Source organism: Vanellus vanellus (assembly GCF_965231255.1).
Source record: "Vanellus vanellus genome assembly, chromosome: 4".
Classification (NCBI taxonomy): Eukaryota; Metazoa; Chordata; class Aves; order Charadriiformes; family Charadriidae; genus Vanellus; species Vanellus vanellus.
Genome location: NC_138909.1, coordinates 36,592,501 through 36,606,878, shown reverse-complemented (window position 1 = coordinate 36,606,878; position 14,378 = coordinate 36,592,501). Strand labels below are relative to the sequence as shown.

Here is a 14,378-nt window from a genome sequence, read left to right as displayed (position 1 = left end):
GCACAACTGAGAGGACAACACACCACAGGAGCATGAAGGAGAACAAGTGAGAATAGCTTAAAGGCCAAAGACTGTCTCATAAAACCAGAACATCAGCTGATCACAGTAGCCTTGTATCTGGCGACCTCTCTCCTGCAGTCACTAACACTTGGACTTTTTTTAACGTTCCTGACATCCCAGCAATCTGAGGACAAAACCATTTTATGCCTAAGAATATTTATGTTTCATCTCCATTTGAAATGTATACTGTACCAGTGTGTGTGACGCCTGGATGTTCTGAATGTGTGGAAGCAGTAAGTAGGCGTTTGCTAGCTGCACTCCAGGTTCTTCTGGAGAAGACATCAGAGTTCCCATTCCAAAAACCTGGCATTAAAAAAATAGTCACTACATCAACATCTAGTATTTCAGTTATCGCAATAACGTGCAAAACTATTTTGCTAATCATAACAAACTCCCCAAGAAACAGATTGGTTTTTCACGTTAAATTCTTTTAAAAGACAATTTATAGATATAAAGTTCCAGTCTGGAAAGTAACTACACATATAAATGGCACTTTAGCATCTTCACTCATTCAGGTATTGTTACAAAGACAAAACAAAGCACTCACTAGCACAGCATCAGGTTATCTCAAAAAGAAAGTATCTAAACTCTTTTACTATTCTTCAGACAATTACAATACACGTATCACCAATTGGCAGTGCAGTAATTTCTGTAAAAAACTTTGTCACTAGTCCAATTGCATATTCAATTCGATGGCTTTGCCTTAAAAATTGAGTAAAATAATTTTTGAAAATTTTGGGTTTTTAACGTCTGCAGTTTTCAGAGCACTATAAGAATTGCAAGTTCAATGTTTTCATTGCATTCATATTCAGCTCCACCAAGATTAGTTTATGACAATGAGATGCAAGATAATGAGGGGAAAAAATCATTAGAGCTTAAGAAAAATACCTCTAAGTTTTTCACTTGTATGTAAAGATTATTTTTTTTAAATAGAAAGAAACACGTGTTTTTAATTAAGAGGACCATACAATGCATTCTATGTTCACTGAAGATCTCTGACTACAGATAGAAAATATCAGAACAAAGGGAATACGCTATTATTTTTTTTTATGGAGGCATTTACAAGTCTATTTGACTATAATGGTACCTCTTCTCCATTTGGGTGAATCTTCTGCACATACTCTTGCATAAATGCATTAGAAATATCAAACACATTTCAAGGCTTTTGGGCTCTCGAGAGCACTGGAACTGTGCATCAACCACTCAAGTTATGCCCAATTTTGAAACTCTTAAACCTAATGCAAGCTGAAATCATGGGCAGCTACTTCCTCTGGTTCAGGTGGCTGGTGAAATGAAAACCAGTCTGTTACTGATTTTAGCAGTAGTCCCAACAGGAGGTAAACTGATTTTCTGGTGGCACTGACAACTGCTTCCCCACAACTTATTGATAAAAGCCCCTGGTTGATCTTACCGGGCAATAAATCAAGGGGTCAGGAGTGAGTGCAATGAGAGGAGACATGTCAAAAAGAAAAGGTCAATCACTCTATAATGCACTCTTCCCTCATCCTTGACAAAGAGTTCCTGCCAAATGCGGCATTACCTCTAATAAATACTAGATAAATGCAACATTTGTATTAAAAAGCATGTATTTCAATGGAACTTACCTATGCTTCAATTCAAGGGGCTTTGTTTTACAGCACAGTACAAAGTATGGGAATGGAATAGCTGGACGGTTGATTAAAGCTGGCATTGTTTTTAAATCACTGAATTCAGTTAGATTTTTCTTTAACAAATTAATAAAAGTAAAGAATCTGGAGTATATAATGTCCCTTATAAAAATAAAAAAAGCTTAAGACTTACTTGACTCCAGCAGTTAATCAGACAATAGACGGCTTTAACACACAACCATTACTTCGACGTTCATGTTTTAAGGGCCTAAACCTCTCACCCTGTGCTATACCCCCAATGTGTTTACATAAAATCCTGCAGAGTAGCTGAAAATCACCTAAAATATTTCCTAAACAGGTTTTTCATGACAAATGCATTCCAGCACAGTGCAGTCTAGACAGCAGCATTATACGAAACCACCTAGTGGTGACAGGACCGTGATCTTACACTTAGTTTTCCTTCCGCAAGTAGCCCCACTAACAGTAGTCATTTTAACCGTATACATGTAAGAGGGATCATGAGACTAGCGAGATCTGGTAAAAGGAATGAATTGTAAACATTACTCCCAATGAACTCTGAAAGTCTCTAAGCTCAAGTTGTATGAAAACTAATTTTAAAGCACAAGTAAATCCAAAACTCAAGCTAAAGGTAAGAGTAGTTACCTGATATGAAAATACGCCATGAGATGAGGTATTTATAAATAATGAGCTTTCAATACTGCCTTCTTCTGTTGGCAGGAAGAGTACTCTGAAAGAAATCTTTCCCATCGCTGGAATTACCTGCAGAGACCACAAAGAAGCTCGGTCACTTGGTTGATCACGACACCCACCGTTTGGTCACACGGCCCAACAGACATTCCCACGTGCACAACCCTGTCTGTAGATCCCACTTAGCAGAACCTCAGCCCTGAGAAGTTTCACCTCTCCACAGCTCTCCACTCTTGATGGACCTGAGACCACGCAGCAACTGACCGTATCATTACGGCTGGAGTTTCTCAGCTAGCTCGGCCCTCGTCAGTCAAGACTCCTTTTTGCCCGAGAAGTCAGTCATGCAGCATGAACAGCCTCCGCATGCACAAAAACGCCTCCCCACATACAGACACCTATTACAAAGTGAATCAATCCCTGCTGTGATATATAGTCAAATGAGCCAAAGCTGAACTTGGACAACACAATTAGTAACCAAATAGGTCTAACTGAAAGCACCCTGACGTTTATGTCTGCACAGTAATACCCATTCAGCCATAGTTAAAACACAAATCAGATGAAGGCATAATAAAAACCCTTTGCACATGAGCAAAGGATAAAATCTGGGCTTCATCAAACAGAGATCACAGTGATTCATTTTTAACACGCTTTATATTGCTATACATTGTTAAAAAAATTCAGAGTTAAAATAATGGTCTTAGATCATAAGGCAATTATGCTTGTAATTGCAATACAAAATGCAGAAAACATTTCACTGCAGGTTTTTTTGAGGAATATACAAGACCATTCACAAGACTGAAAACTCAAGGCTGTAGAACACCCACATGCCTGTGGATTACTGCATAATGCTGCATAGAGCAGAATGAGATTTAAACAGCCTCTTCAACACTGAAAAAGTCTTCTTTCTCTGTTACTGTAAAACACATTTCCTACTGTAGGTTTTGGATGCCTTCTCCCTTACCGGTCTAAGGAGAAACGAGCAAAAAAAAACGCTAGCAAAACAGAAAAGAATTTGGAGGTCCTACAAAAAAGCACGAAGAGAAAACGCAGAATGAAAAGCTTAGGCCAAAGGAAGCACTAAGGCTTGGCATTTGGCCATTACATAGTTTCCAAAAGTACATCAACACTCACCCGGCTCTGAGCAGGAGACACATGAAACTGTCTAGTAGCTGTAAACACTGAATTCACTACAACTTCTCTATCTCTACTAGGGTTGTAGGCATGCAGCATTTTAGCTCTGGGTAACCCCAGTAATCTAAAAGAGGGGAGGAAAAAAAAAAGAGAAAAAAATTATTCACTTTACAAGCACAGGCAATGCACAAAAAAGCAACAAACACAAAACAGTCTAAAACATGTTGATATGCAACAATTTCCTAGTTTTAACTATTCTTTGGAAACATGCCAAACAAATTTTGCCTTTTAGTATACAAAGACAAATAAATAACACTGGGATGTGAGAGGTGTACTTAGCCAAAACTCATCTGAGTCACTTGGAGTTTAAGAAAGAAAACAACCCTTACCAGGCACGAAGTTTTGAATAGAAAAGATTAAATAACGGAAGTCTTGTTTTGTCAGCTAAAGCAACGATTCTTATAAGGCTTTTGCTTTAGCTAAAACATCCTAAAACTCAGCATCTTATACATTCATTCTGTGCATCCTCTGAAACATTCCTTCAACTCACAAGGGGACTGTGTTTCTTTTCAGTCACTGACAGACCAAAGGTCGATTATCCTTTAAGAATAATTTTTAAGGTCTTAGAGGAGAAGTAAAAAAAAAATAAAATCTCAAGTATTCCACCAGTATGTTTTGCCTGCGACTTTCAGGAGTTTGTTTTCAGAAGTTAAAGGAAGCAACCAGCTCCCCCTCTACTAGGAAGGCAATTTTTCTAAAAATTAACAACCAGCTGATTTGACATTCATCTGAAATGTACCAAAAATGTGTTATGGTTCTTTATTCCCTTTTCTTCCTTCCTGGAACTATATTGATTTTCATTTATAAAGTATTGCAAGGCAAGAAACACAGTTCTAACTCTGTGGCAGTTAGTTACTATTTCTCTCAGAGGATGGCATGATCTCAGCTAATGCTCTTTACCCAAATGTAACCCAGTAGAGTTTTTCCTCCCACTTCATTATTAATCAAAATAACAATAATTTAAGATACTCACTGCATTCCAAAATGCAGAACTGACGGGTGAAAATGTAAGGCCTTCCCGTTTGGAGGCATCTTTGCTGAGAAGCTGAAAAAGCAGGGAAAAGAAGCCACAATTAATATGTAGTGACCATGATGCTACACATCACAGGGAAGGAAGATACGTTACAGGCTCTGACTCTTTATATTCTAAATACACTCTATTTCCAAATCTTTTCAGACATTCTTCTCGCTGCCACAAGACTGACCTTTTAAGAAGGTTTCCGTACAACAGCACATGCTGGAAAGCTCATGCCAATAAAAGTGCAGTTTGAGAAGGATCCCATTTTAGAGGCAATGCTGGCTGGGACAACCTCCCTTCCTTGCACATACCCTCTCAGACATACCGGTACCCCTGTTTACGGGGCTGCGCAGTGAACTACAGAGGGAAAACAGGTTTAAAGCATCCGGGGAAACCAAGATCACATCAGCATGGAGCAGATCCCCAGTCTCAGCAACCGAACGTTCACACGTGCACTGGTATAAGCACACCTGAGAGAGGCAGAGGTAGAGGAGTAAATAGCAGCCTGGGCAAAAGCCGACATCAAAAGAAGTGCTTGCCTAGCTGTGGCTTCAGTGCAAAAGCCAACTCGTTTCTTACACGCAAAAGAGAGTAAGAATGTGAAACGCACGCATCATCATCTTTCCTTTGCCCTAGGAAAATTCACAATAAAGTTCCCATCAGTTATAGCACATTTTTAGCTTATTTCAACAGGAGTCGGTGCCCCGTAACATAGACGGAAATCCCAGGATATCTTCACCACCTTCTCAATTAAAACTTGTCCTCCACAAGTCCCAACAACCACAGTGGTAAAAAACAAGCCCAGCAATTGTTCATTACATCTACATACCCAGTGCTATGTTGCTTAAAACTTCCCCAGAAGCAGTCTGCATGACACAAAGCCAGAGCCAGTTTAATTTTTACTGGATGATACTAATAAGCGCTCCAGCAAGGATGAGTCTGAGAAGGCAGGGATGGACTGTAGTCTCATTAGTCATCCAGCTGCTTTGCATAATCTGTGGTAGTACAGTTAATTGGTCCCTAATTTAAAAATGTAGTTCTGTAACATTACACCTTTAATATATTAAAGTACCCACATAACTCTGTTGTTGTATTCCAAACCAATAGAAACAACATAATTTACTACCAGTCAGGAAAAATCAGGTTTATTATTACGAAAACATTTCTGCTACAAGGGAGCAAACTCCCTTGTGCTGTAGCAGAAGGAATGCAATATACCCAGGTAGCATTTCCGCAAAAGAACGGATGATGCAGAACTACAAAGTCTGGGTGAATGACAGTCTCCTTCCAACCGCTTTGTTCTCTGCCCCAGCCAACTCTTGCGCTGTTCCTAGAAACACCGCAGCAACCAGCACCTTCTTCCCCTTCCAAGAGTCGGCCTCAGAGACGTACCCAAAAGGAAAGTTTGAGCACTACTGTTGTAAACACACACAAATTCAAATTACTACTAGAGTAAAAAGCCTTTGGGGTAAGGCACGTTTCTTAAGGATACTCAGATCTGGGTTTTAGTACGCACACGCATATATAGCAAAATTAAAGTTAAGCCAGTGGCTTATGCACTACAGCATCACCTTGAACACCACCACCGCTTAAGTTTCTAACATCTTACGGGTACTGATGAAACACATTTTCCCACCAGAGGAACCTCTGCAGAGGGCAAGAAGCCGAGTGCCCCCCTGCGCCAATTTGCATTAATTGGCAGCGGCTTTCCAAGACTCACTCATCTTCCTTCTGGGGAGCTCCAGCAGCATCAGCTCTTTTCCCTCTCAGCCCCCGCTCTCTGCAGCAGGCACCCAGCACCCTGGCTGCAAACGCCGCTGTGGGCGCAGGAGACAGCATTTCATTCGGTTTGGGCAAACCAGGCTATGCTGTACCACTGGTTCTTAAAAACGCACCGTATTACTACTCTTCAGACAACAATCACAGTCAACCCTCTACTAGTCCGAAAATGGGAAAAGCCCTGTAAAAGCAGGGATCCAAGGGCTGCTGTCCCATTCCTTCTGGAGAAGGCAGCCTGGACCCAGGATGGATAAAGCTGAACCTCAGCTAACGAACTCGGCAGGTTCTGAGCCGACCCCTGAGCATGGAGGTAACGTCAGAGCATCCCTGCACACCGCTCCCCGGCAGACCCAGGAATGGGGCCGTGCTTACAAGACATCCAGCTTCTGCTCTGCACCCCACAAAAGCTGACGAATTCCTCTAAGCCCCAGCCTGGCCCCGAAAGCAGAAGAGCCACGTTCCGACGGCGCTGTGCTCACAGCCCTGCCTGGTGGCCAGCTCCAGGGCGCCCGTACCACTCATCAGCGGCCCCAAAGCACTGCCAGAAAATAACTCAAGAGCCGAGTTTATTTAGCAGCAGGACTAGTGGAAAGAGAAATCCACCACTGTTTTGAGGTTTGGTATTTTTCCCCCAAGGGAGAAGACGACAGGTTGGAATAGCGGGAACGGGCAGGGGATCATTCTGCCCACGGCACCTGGACAACCACCAGGCTGCATTTTAAAGCCCACCACTACAGAGAGAAAGGGACTGGCCCATCTACATCAGAAATGTAATTCTCCAATGTGTTACCACAAGTCCCTTTTCTCCAATGTGTTACCGCAAGTCTCTTAAAGCCAGCTGGAAGCTGGCAGAACACCCTTCTGCATCCCCACGCTCCAAAAACAACCCAACAGATTCAGATCTCTGCAGGGGGAACTGACATGGAAATAAATGTCTAGGGCATTTTTTTTAAGATATTTAAAAGCTGAGGTCACTTTTTAAAACAAAACATTTACTTTTTGGATTTTTTTTTTTTTAATAATCTCATCTGACTAATAGATTCACCTCAAATTGTACCAAAAAAAATCCTCTTTTGGCTGCAGGCGATGTCCAAAAAAGTACACGAGTCGTTGCATGAGAATGTTACAGGCCTGGGAAGGACACACAAATATCAGCCTAAGAATGGAAGTCTTGAAACAACAAATGTGCAGAAGCGATCCTCTTCCTAACAGAAAAAGCCTGGTTTCTAACTACTCTTTAATTGCTTTTAAAATCAGCTTACATCACATTAAGCATGCCGTCTAGGAAAGCTGGATTCTACACTCAACAGCATCGCTGTTTTTTCACACAGACCACTTGAACGCCGACTTCAAAATGACAAACTGACCTGCCGTATCAACAGCAAGTCAACTCCAGCATTTCAGGGGACATTTCTAAGCACAAGTGAACAGAACTGGAGGGAAATGGGAGAAAGAACTAGAAGAGGGCAAGGGAAGTCCTGGCAACTGCTTTGAACATTTAGTAGCAATTGCCTTTGTATCAAAAAAACCTAATTTAACTAGTTATCTAACTACTATCACACAAGGGTGTTCAATGCCCTTCCTCCTCTCCATCCTCACAGTGTATTTAAAACATTGACACCCTGAACCATCCATCTCCATAGAGAAAGAGTAAGAACCGCTTAAACACTGGGAAGGTGAGGGAGGGTCACCCAGGGCAGGGGACAGATGGGGGGCAGGACCAGGTGAGCCCCAGAGACCCGCAGCTCCAGATCATCCCCCTGGATTCACACAGAACATCCAGTGGAGAGGGGCAAAACCCGGCACCAGAGACGCTTGCCGAGAAGAAAGGTGGATGGGGAGCACATGAATAAGAGGGTCTGGAGGAGAAGGTGGGGTGAGGTGAGGGGTGACACCAGGAGAGCAGACCAGGATGGAGGAATGCAAGATCCCCTGACCGCCTGTGCGAGCGGAGAAATGTGTCACCAGGCTGTCAGCAGGCTGGGTTTGGGCTTGTTGCTTCTGTTTTTTAAAAGGAGCATGAGCTGTAAAAACTTGAACCACCATATGCCCTCCACTGAGAAGCCCCAGAGGTGCTTCTCTGTAGGGAAAAGGGCACCAGAGAAACACAGAGAAGTTCCCACCTTTTACAACGTTTCCTGCCCCAGGAAAGAACATTTTGGAGTCCTGTTGATGCGGGACTAACAAAAGGGGATACTAATACAGGGATGCTCCTGAGTGTGCTGCTAAATACATAGCCGAAATTGTTTTGCCCTTGCTTCTTTCAGTTCTGTTGTTCTTTGATACAATTAGTAAAAAAAGGTAAACAACCAGGTCAGTAGGATTTTTATACATTTATTTACAGCCCCCAAACCTATTACTTATATGCAATGTATATGATACTGAAACATTCATTCCAAATAAGCAAAGACCCTTTTATTTCCCCCAAAGTACAACAGAAAAAGATCCTTCTTCATAACAGTATCCAAATAAACGGCCAAATCTACTCTCAATAAATTGCTGGGGTTTGTGTTGGTGTTTTCTGGTTTTGTTGCCCTCTTTTGATTTATTATTTTTTTTTTAATAAAATTTCAAATTCATCTGATTATATATATAAAACACTCAGGAATCTGCAGAATAAGCGAAGGGAAGTTTCCCAGAAGGAAGTTTACCCCACTATCCCTTTTTCTTCTGTTAGTTCCTTCAAGTCTTCCTTGTATCTTCATTTCTTTACTTTAATTCATTACTTTAGATTATCTTAGGATGCATGTTATCTGATGATTCAGATAGCAACGTGTGTAGTTGCGAATAAGCGTAATTGCTACTTGCAGCCCTTTTTTCATCCTTCCTTTTTGTGCTCTTTGTTGACAGCAGATGAAGAATAAGCAAGTAGGGGGGAAGGCATTTTATTGTCAGGTCTCTTTCTTTACGGTTGCAGGGTTTTCTTGGTAGCAGCAGGCAAAAAGGACTGGATCCTTTCACATACAAGAGGTCCTTTTTGAGCGAATCTGATTAGGCAGTACTGTTATTTTTCAGTATACTGATAAAAGTAAAATTTGACTTATGTTTGGCATTTTGGCACTTTGTACGTTCAGTGCAAGAATATTAATGAACCCACAGGATGAGGTTTTGAGATACAAAAGCATCTGTGTATTGTATAGGAAAGCACAATTTGTGTATGTAAACTAAATCAGAGAAATGAAATGAAAACACCCTCATTTACTGACTAATTGAGATTCATTCCTCTAGACTACACCTGATAAACAAAAAGCAGACTAAGAGAATGAGATTTACATGTATGGAAACAACCAAACCCAAACACTTTTAATAGTTCTGATTACAGCTGATGCAAAGAAATTAGTTTGACAAACGAAAACTATTAATGAAGAGAAAATTCACATAGAAATAGAAACAGAAGCCAGCAGCAGCTGAACCAAAGTCTTCTGCAGAGCTGACACAAAGCCTTGGTTTGTCACATCACCTATAGTCTCTCCCTTCTCTCAACCTCCCATTTACTAAAGGCAGTAAAAGAACCAAGCTGTAGTTATGAAGGTTAAACTGCAGCTCCTGGAAGACACATAGTAGAGGTGATAAAATTTTTTGGAAATACAAAATTAAATCTTTTGTTTACCATCAAGGCAACTCTGCCAAAAACACAAACAGGAACATCATTAAATTATGATTTTTTTTTTTTGTAATCAAAATTAATTCTTTTCCTAGAAGCAGAAAGAGCCATCAGAAAATAAGTTTACCTTGCAACAATACAGCTCATGGGCAAGCTGTATGTGCAGCCAGCTATATCTCTCAGCCCTGCCATGCTCGCCGCCTCGGCTCTGGAGACTTACAGGACTTCTGAAGCCCCAGACACGTCTACGTAAGACTCAGGTGACAATATATGAACCAGCTCGTGGATTTATTTATTTATTTAAAAAAAAAACAAAAACAAAAAAAAAAAAAACAAAAAACACACAAAAAAAAAACAAAAAAAAAACCAAAAAAAAAAAAAACCACAAAACCATCCAGCACGTAGAAGAACAAAAATATGAATTTTAAATTCTGGAAAACCAGAAGTGAAAAAAACTCCAGTATTTTTAGCACCGCATTGTTTAGGGAAGAGGGGGAGGACTGACTCACTGCTTCTGAATGCTTGGGGATTGGCAACCCATCGCTAGGAATTCACTTACATGCTTTACCAGAGAACTGTGCTGCTTCTGGAAGAAGGGTGGCCGTCTTTATTTCCTTTGAACTACCCTACGTACATCAGGGACTGAACCCTAGTCTGTGGAAAGCAGGAAAGGCCAAAATGGTGTGCACGCCTGCTATTTTGGCTACAGGAAAATAGGAGAGAGCAGCTAAACCAAAATAAATCAGTGAAATGGATGAGACAATCTCTCTCTCAAAACAAATCCCATGATTTATGGCCAGGGCCATGATTTAAGGGAGGCAGGCAGGTCTAGCACTTTTAAAAAAAAAAAAAAAAACAAAAACAAAAAAAAAACCTTCTGAAGTTGGTAAAACAGCATACAGCCAAGAGCTGGTCACAAAACTTTCAATGGGCTGATACTCAGTTTATTTTAAAAGTTACTGAGCTAAAGAGGTAGGTAAGCCTAGCCCAACCTGTAAAGCACAAAATCGTTCTCCGCTACTTTAATTGGGCCCCTCGTGCATTGCTCTCCTCCAGCAAGCTGAGCAGTCTCCTCTCCTCCTCTCCCCCAGCCCCCGTCTCCCCACTGCCATTAGCTGCATTTCTAGGTTAGCTTCTCTCCTCTCGCTGCCTGTGCTCTCTCTTACTATACAATTCCGCGATAATGTTAAAACAAACCCTTCGCAGAATAGTCACCTAAGCCAGAAGTGCTTCGGTTTTATTTATTACAAAACTACAATAAAATTGCAATGATCAAACTCAGACTATAGCGCTTATAAAGTCACGTTTCTCAACGGGATGTAAATCGAAGGACGCAGATAAAAAAAATTGGCTTTTCTCCCTACCCTCACACCCAAACAGGCTCCTTGAAAAATATCCAAAGAAGTTAAACCTGGACCACGATAAAAATCAGAATAAGACTCGCAAAGAAATCTCGCGGAGAAGACGAGCAGCGAGGCACGAAGCGCTGTAGCGAGCACCCTGCTGAAAAGGCTTTCTTCTCCAGATGTGCTTGTGGTTTGTATTTTAGTGGCAGCAGCAGCACAATAAACCATGTTTAACAGTAGAATGGAATTATTCCTTCCCATAAATCAGTCCTCAACTTCTGAAATAACTGAAATCTGTACTAAATTAAGAAATTAATTCACAATTACTTGAGTTCATTTGGAATTGTTTTCTGAAAGCTCTTCTTTCGAAATCCTTTAGCCACACAGATTTCAAGCAACAACCAACGCTCTCTAGAGATGGTCCAGGGGGACCCTGTATTTTTTAGGCATCTTGGACAGACAGTCCGCTTGAGAAGGGGAAAAAAAATAAAAAGCAGAAATTAAAAAAAATCAGAAGGTATAAAAACCTCTAGAAACCCCCAAACACAGACCTGGGAGAACAATATATGGGTTATCAGTGAATTTGGCATGCAAATCAGGCACTCACATGGCCTAAGCTGAACCTGCAACTACCTGTGGACACAAAAAAAGGAGTCTTGTTTCAGCTAGGCCAAGAAATATGCAAATTACTTGTTTTGGATGGGTGTATGCGCTCCACTAGTTCAAAAAGCACACCAAACATTTTCCTCTGAAGCATCTCTACCACTGCCAGCAAATCCCAAATATCCTGGCAAGCAGAACATCCACCTTCATTTTCCTTTTTGCTTCGTATAATTTAACAATTGCCTGTTCATTTTGCAATGTTTCATAAGGCGATCTCTAAGTATCTAAGAGGATGATAACTGCTCTGAAACAAAACTTTCAGTTTGCCTTTCTTTTTTTAAGCTTCTTTACAATTTGAGTCTTTAAAGAAGTCAGCAATCTTCTGTTAAACTGCAAAAATTACAGAAACAATCAAGTTTACTTTTTTGGTGTTTTTTAGTTCTCCCCCCTCAAACGAAAGCAGTCACTTGCCTAATACAACAAGCACTTCTGGCTCCTCCAGGAGCCTTGGCATTCTTGACGTTTTATCTTGAATTACCAGGTCGTGGACTTCTGGGGTTATGAGAAAAGACTGCATTCGCGTCTTTTTAAAGGATGCTTCTAGCCCATGAGTATGTGAAATAAAACCACAAATCCCAAAAGCACACAAAGCTGCTCATGCTGGTTTTTTTTCCTTTTTAAACCTCAAAGCTTTTTAGCCAAATTCACTTTTTTTGAGTCATTTGCTTACCCTGTAGTTGCCAAACCCTCAAAAAAAAAAAAAAACAAAAAACAACAAACCCCAAAACAAAAACAAAAGACCAAAACCAACCCACAAGCCTTTAAAGTGCCTGCATAACCCAGGTACGTTCTTCAAAAACTGATGCTAAGATCACAAATCGTTTCTGAAATGTTAACTTTTGCCTATCTTACTTGATTGACAAGCATTAAGAAAGGCAGTCAAACTTGAAGGCACCCTGGCCTCCTTTATACATGTAAATAAACGGCTGCTTTTTGAAGAAGGCTGCTCAACTCTCACAACTCAAAATCACTTCAGAAGAGCTATGAAACTCCACACCCCTGAAAAAACCACGCTGTTTATCTAAACTCCTGCCCAGAGTCTCTAAACTGAAAATGAAACATTTTCAAGCAGAGCTGTGCTCCTCACAGCCTTTTTCAGACACTTTGAAAACGTGAACCCTAGAGAAAGAGCGCAAAGAGAAGTACCTAGAGAAAAGGCTTCCACGGTGTCAGCACGCCGCCTTCTCTGGCTAAAAGCAAAGCACTCACTGCAAGCCTTCTGCTGAAATACCATGAAATTTAAATGACTGTTCCCTACCCACAGTTTTCAAAGCATTTTACTGAAAGCAGTCAAATTTCACAGCCAGGCCCTGTGAAAGAGGGAGGATAAAAGAGCCTTTAGAGAGACAGAAGATAGACCCCATACCCACCGGCCTTGTACCTAAGGAGAGCATGCTTATTTTTACTTACTAGGTAGTGAAGTATTTGATTCTGTCCTTGCAACAGCAAACCCACAGCAGATTTTAGTGGCAAAAGCTGTTTTTGAGCAGTGTTGTACTGTACTAACATAATTAGGAATCTAACAAAGGAAGAGACAGAGATGCAAGAAGAAACAAATACCGATTCTATCACACCTGCCCCAACTACGTTAATTCCCCTGAAAACAATAATGAACCCGTTTTCTGTTCCTGCAGAGTGTCTTTGGGTCAACAGGCAGTATAGAAGGAAGAGATCCAAGTGAAAACAGACCTCACCCTTTTAATGCCTCAACTACAATTCTGTATTTACTGGTTAAAATTAAAAAATCATTTCCTCAAGCACACAATTTTATTTAAAAAAAAAAAAACACAACAAAAAACCTAATCTCTCTAGGCTGAAGAGCAAAGGGCCAATTTCTGCCAATTCAGCTGCAACCCTCCTTTAAGCGTTTCCCTTTCCCACGCTGGGGCAATGCAGCATTTCTGGGGCTCGGGGGACCCGGCTCCCGCCTGGAGAGCTGGGGAGCCGGGGACGGGAAGCACAGCGGGGCCGCCAAGCCAAGCCAAGCTAAGCTCACGGCAATAGGAAGTTACATTCTTGTCAAATATCATTGCACCCAACCATTTCCTTTTTCTATTTACAGCTGCAGGCAGAAATTTCCATCTTGACAGAAACCATTTTAAGTCAGAACATTTCAGCAAAAGGCCTGAAAGAACTTTGTGGTGCCTAATAAGCTTGACCTGCTTAATAATTAAGAGTGATAATCTTCCTACAGCAATTAAGAGTGATAATCTTCCTAGAGGAGCTGCCTTTTGCTGTTTCTGCACTAATCCAAGCCTTTTAGTTTCTTTTTATAATGAAAGAGTACAGGTCTGTAGGACAGCTAAGGCACAGATTTGCATGGTAGATCTTGGGCCCATAGGAAACCTTTACACAGAACCTATTAGTACTAAAAATTCCCTCCCCTTTTTCCCCCCGAAACA

General features: G+C 41.1%; 1 protein-coding gene across 1 annotated transcript in view; it reads right to left on the bottom strand.

Annotated features, from left to right (window-relative positions):
• TMEM131L (transmembrane 131 like) overlaps positions 1 to 14,378 on the bottom strand; it is a gene marked incomplete at its 5' end in the record, with an annotated part of 83,643 nt that overhangs the window by 43,042 nt on the left and 26,223 nt on the right. Inside the window, 4 exons of the mRNA XM_082483065.1 lie at positions 253 to 363; positions 2,331 to 2,447; positions 3,507 to 3,630; positions 4,540 to 4,611. Of these exons, the coding sequence (XP_082339191.1) occupies positions 253 to 363; positions 2,331 to 2,447; positions 3,507 to 3,630; positions 4,540 to 4,611 (424 nt within the window). The remainder of the gene's footprint in view (positions 1 to 252; positions 364 to 2,330; positions 2,448 to 3,506; positions 3,631 to 4,539; positions 4,612 to 14,378) is intronic.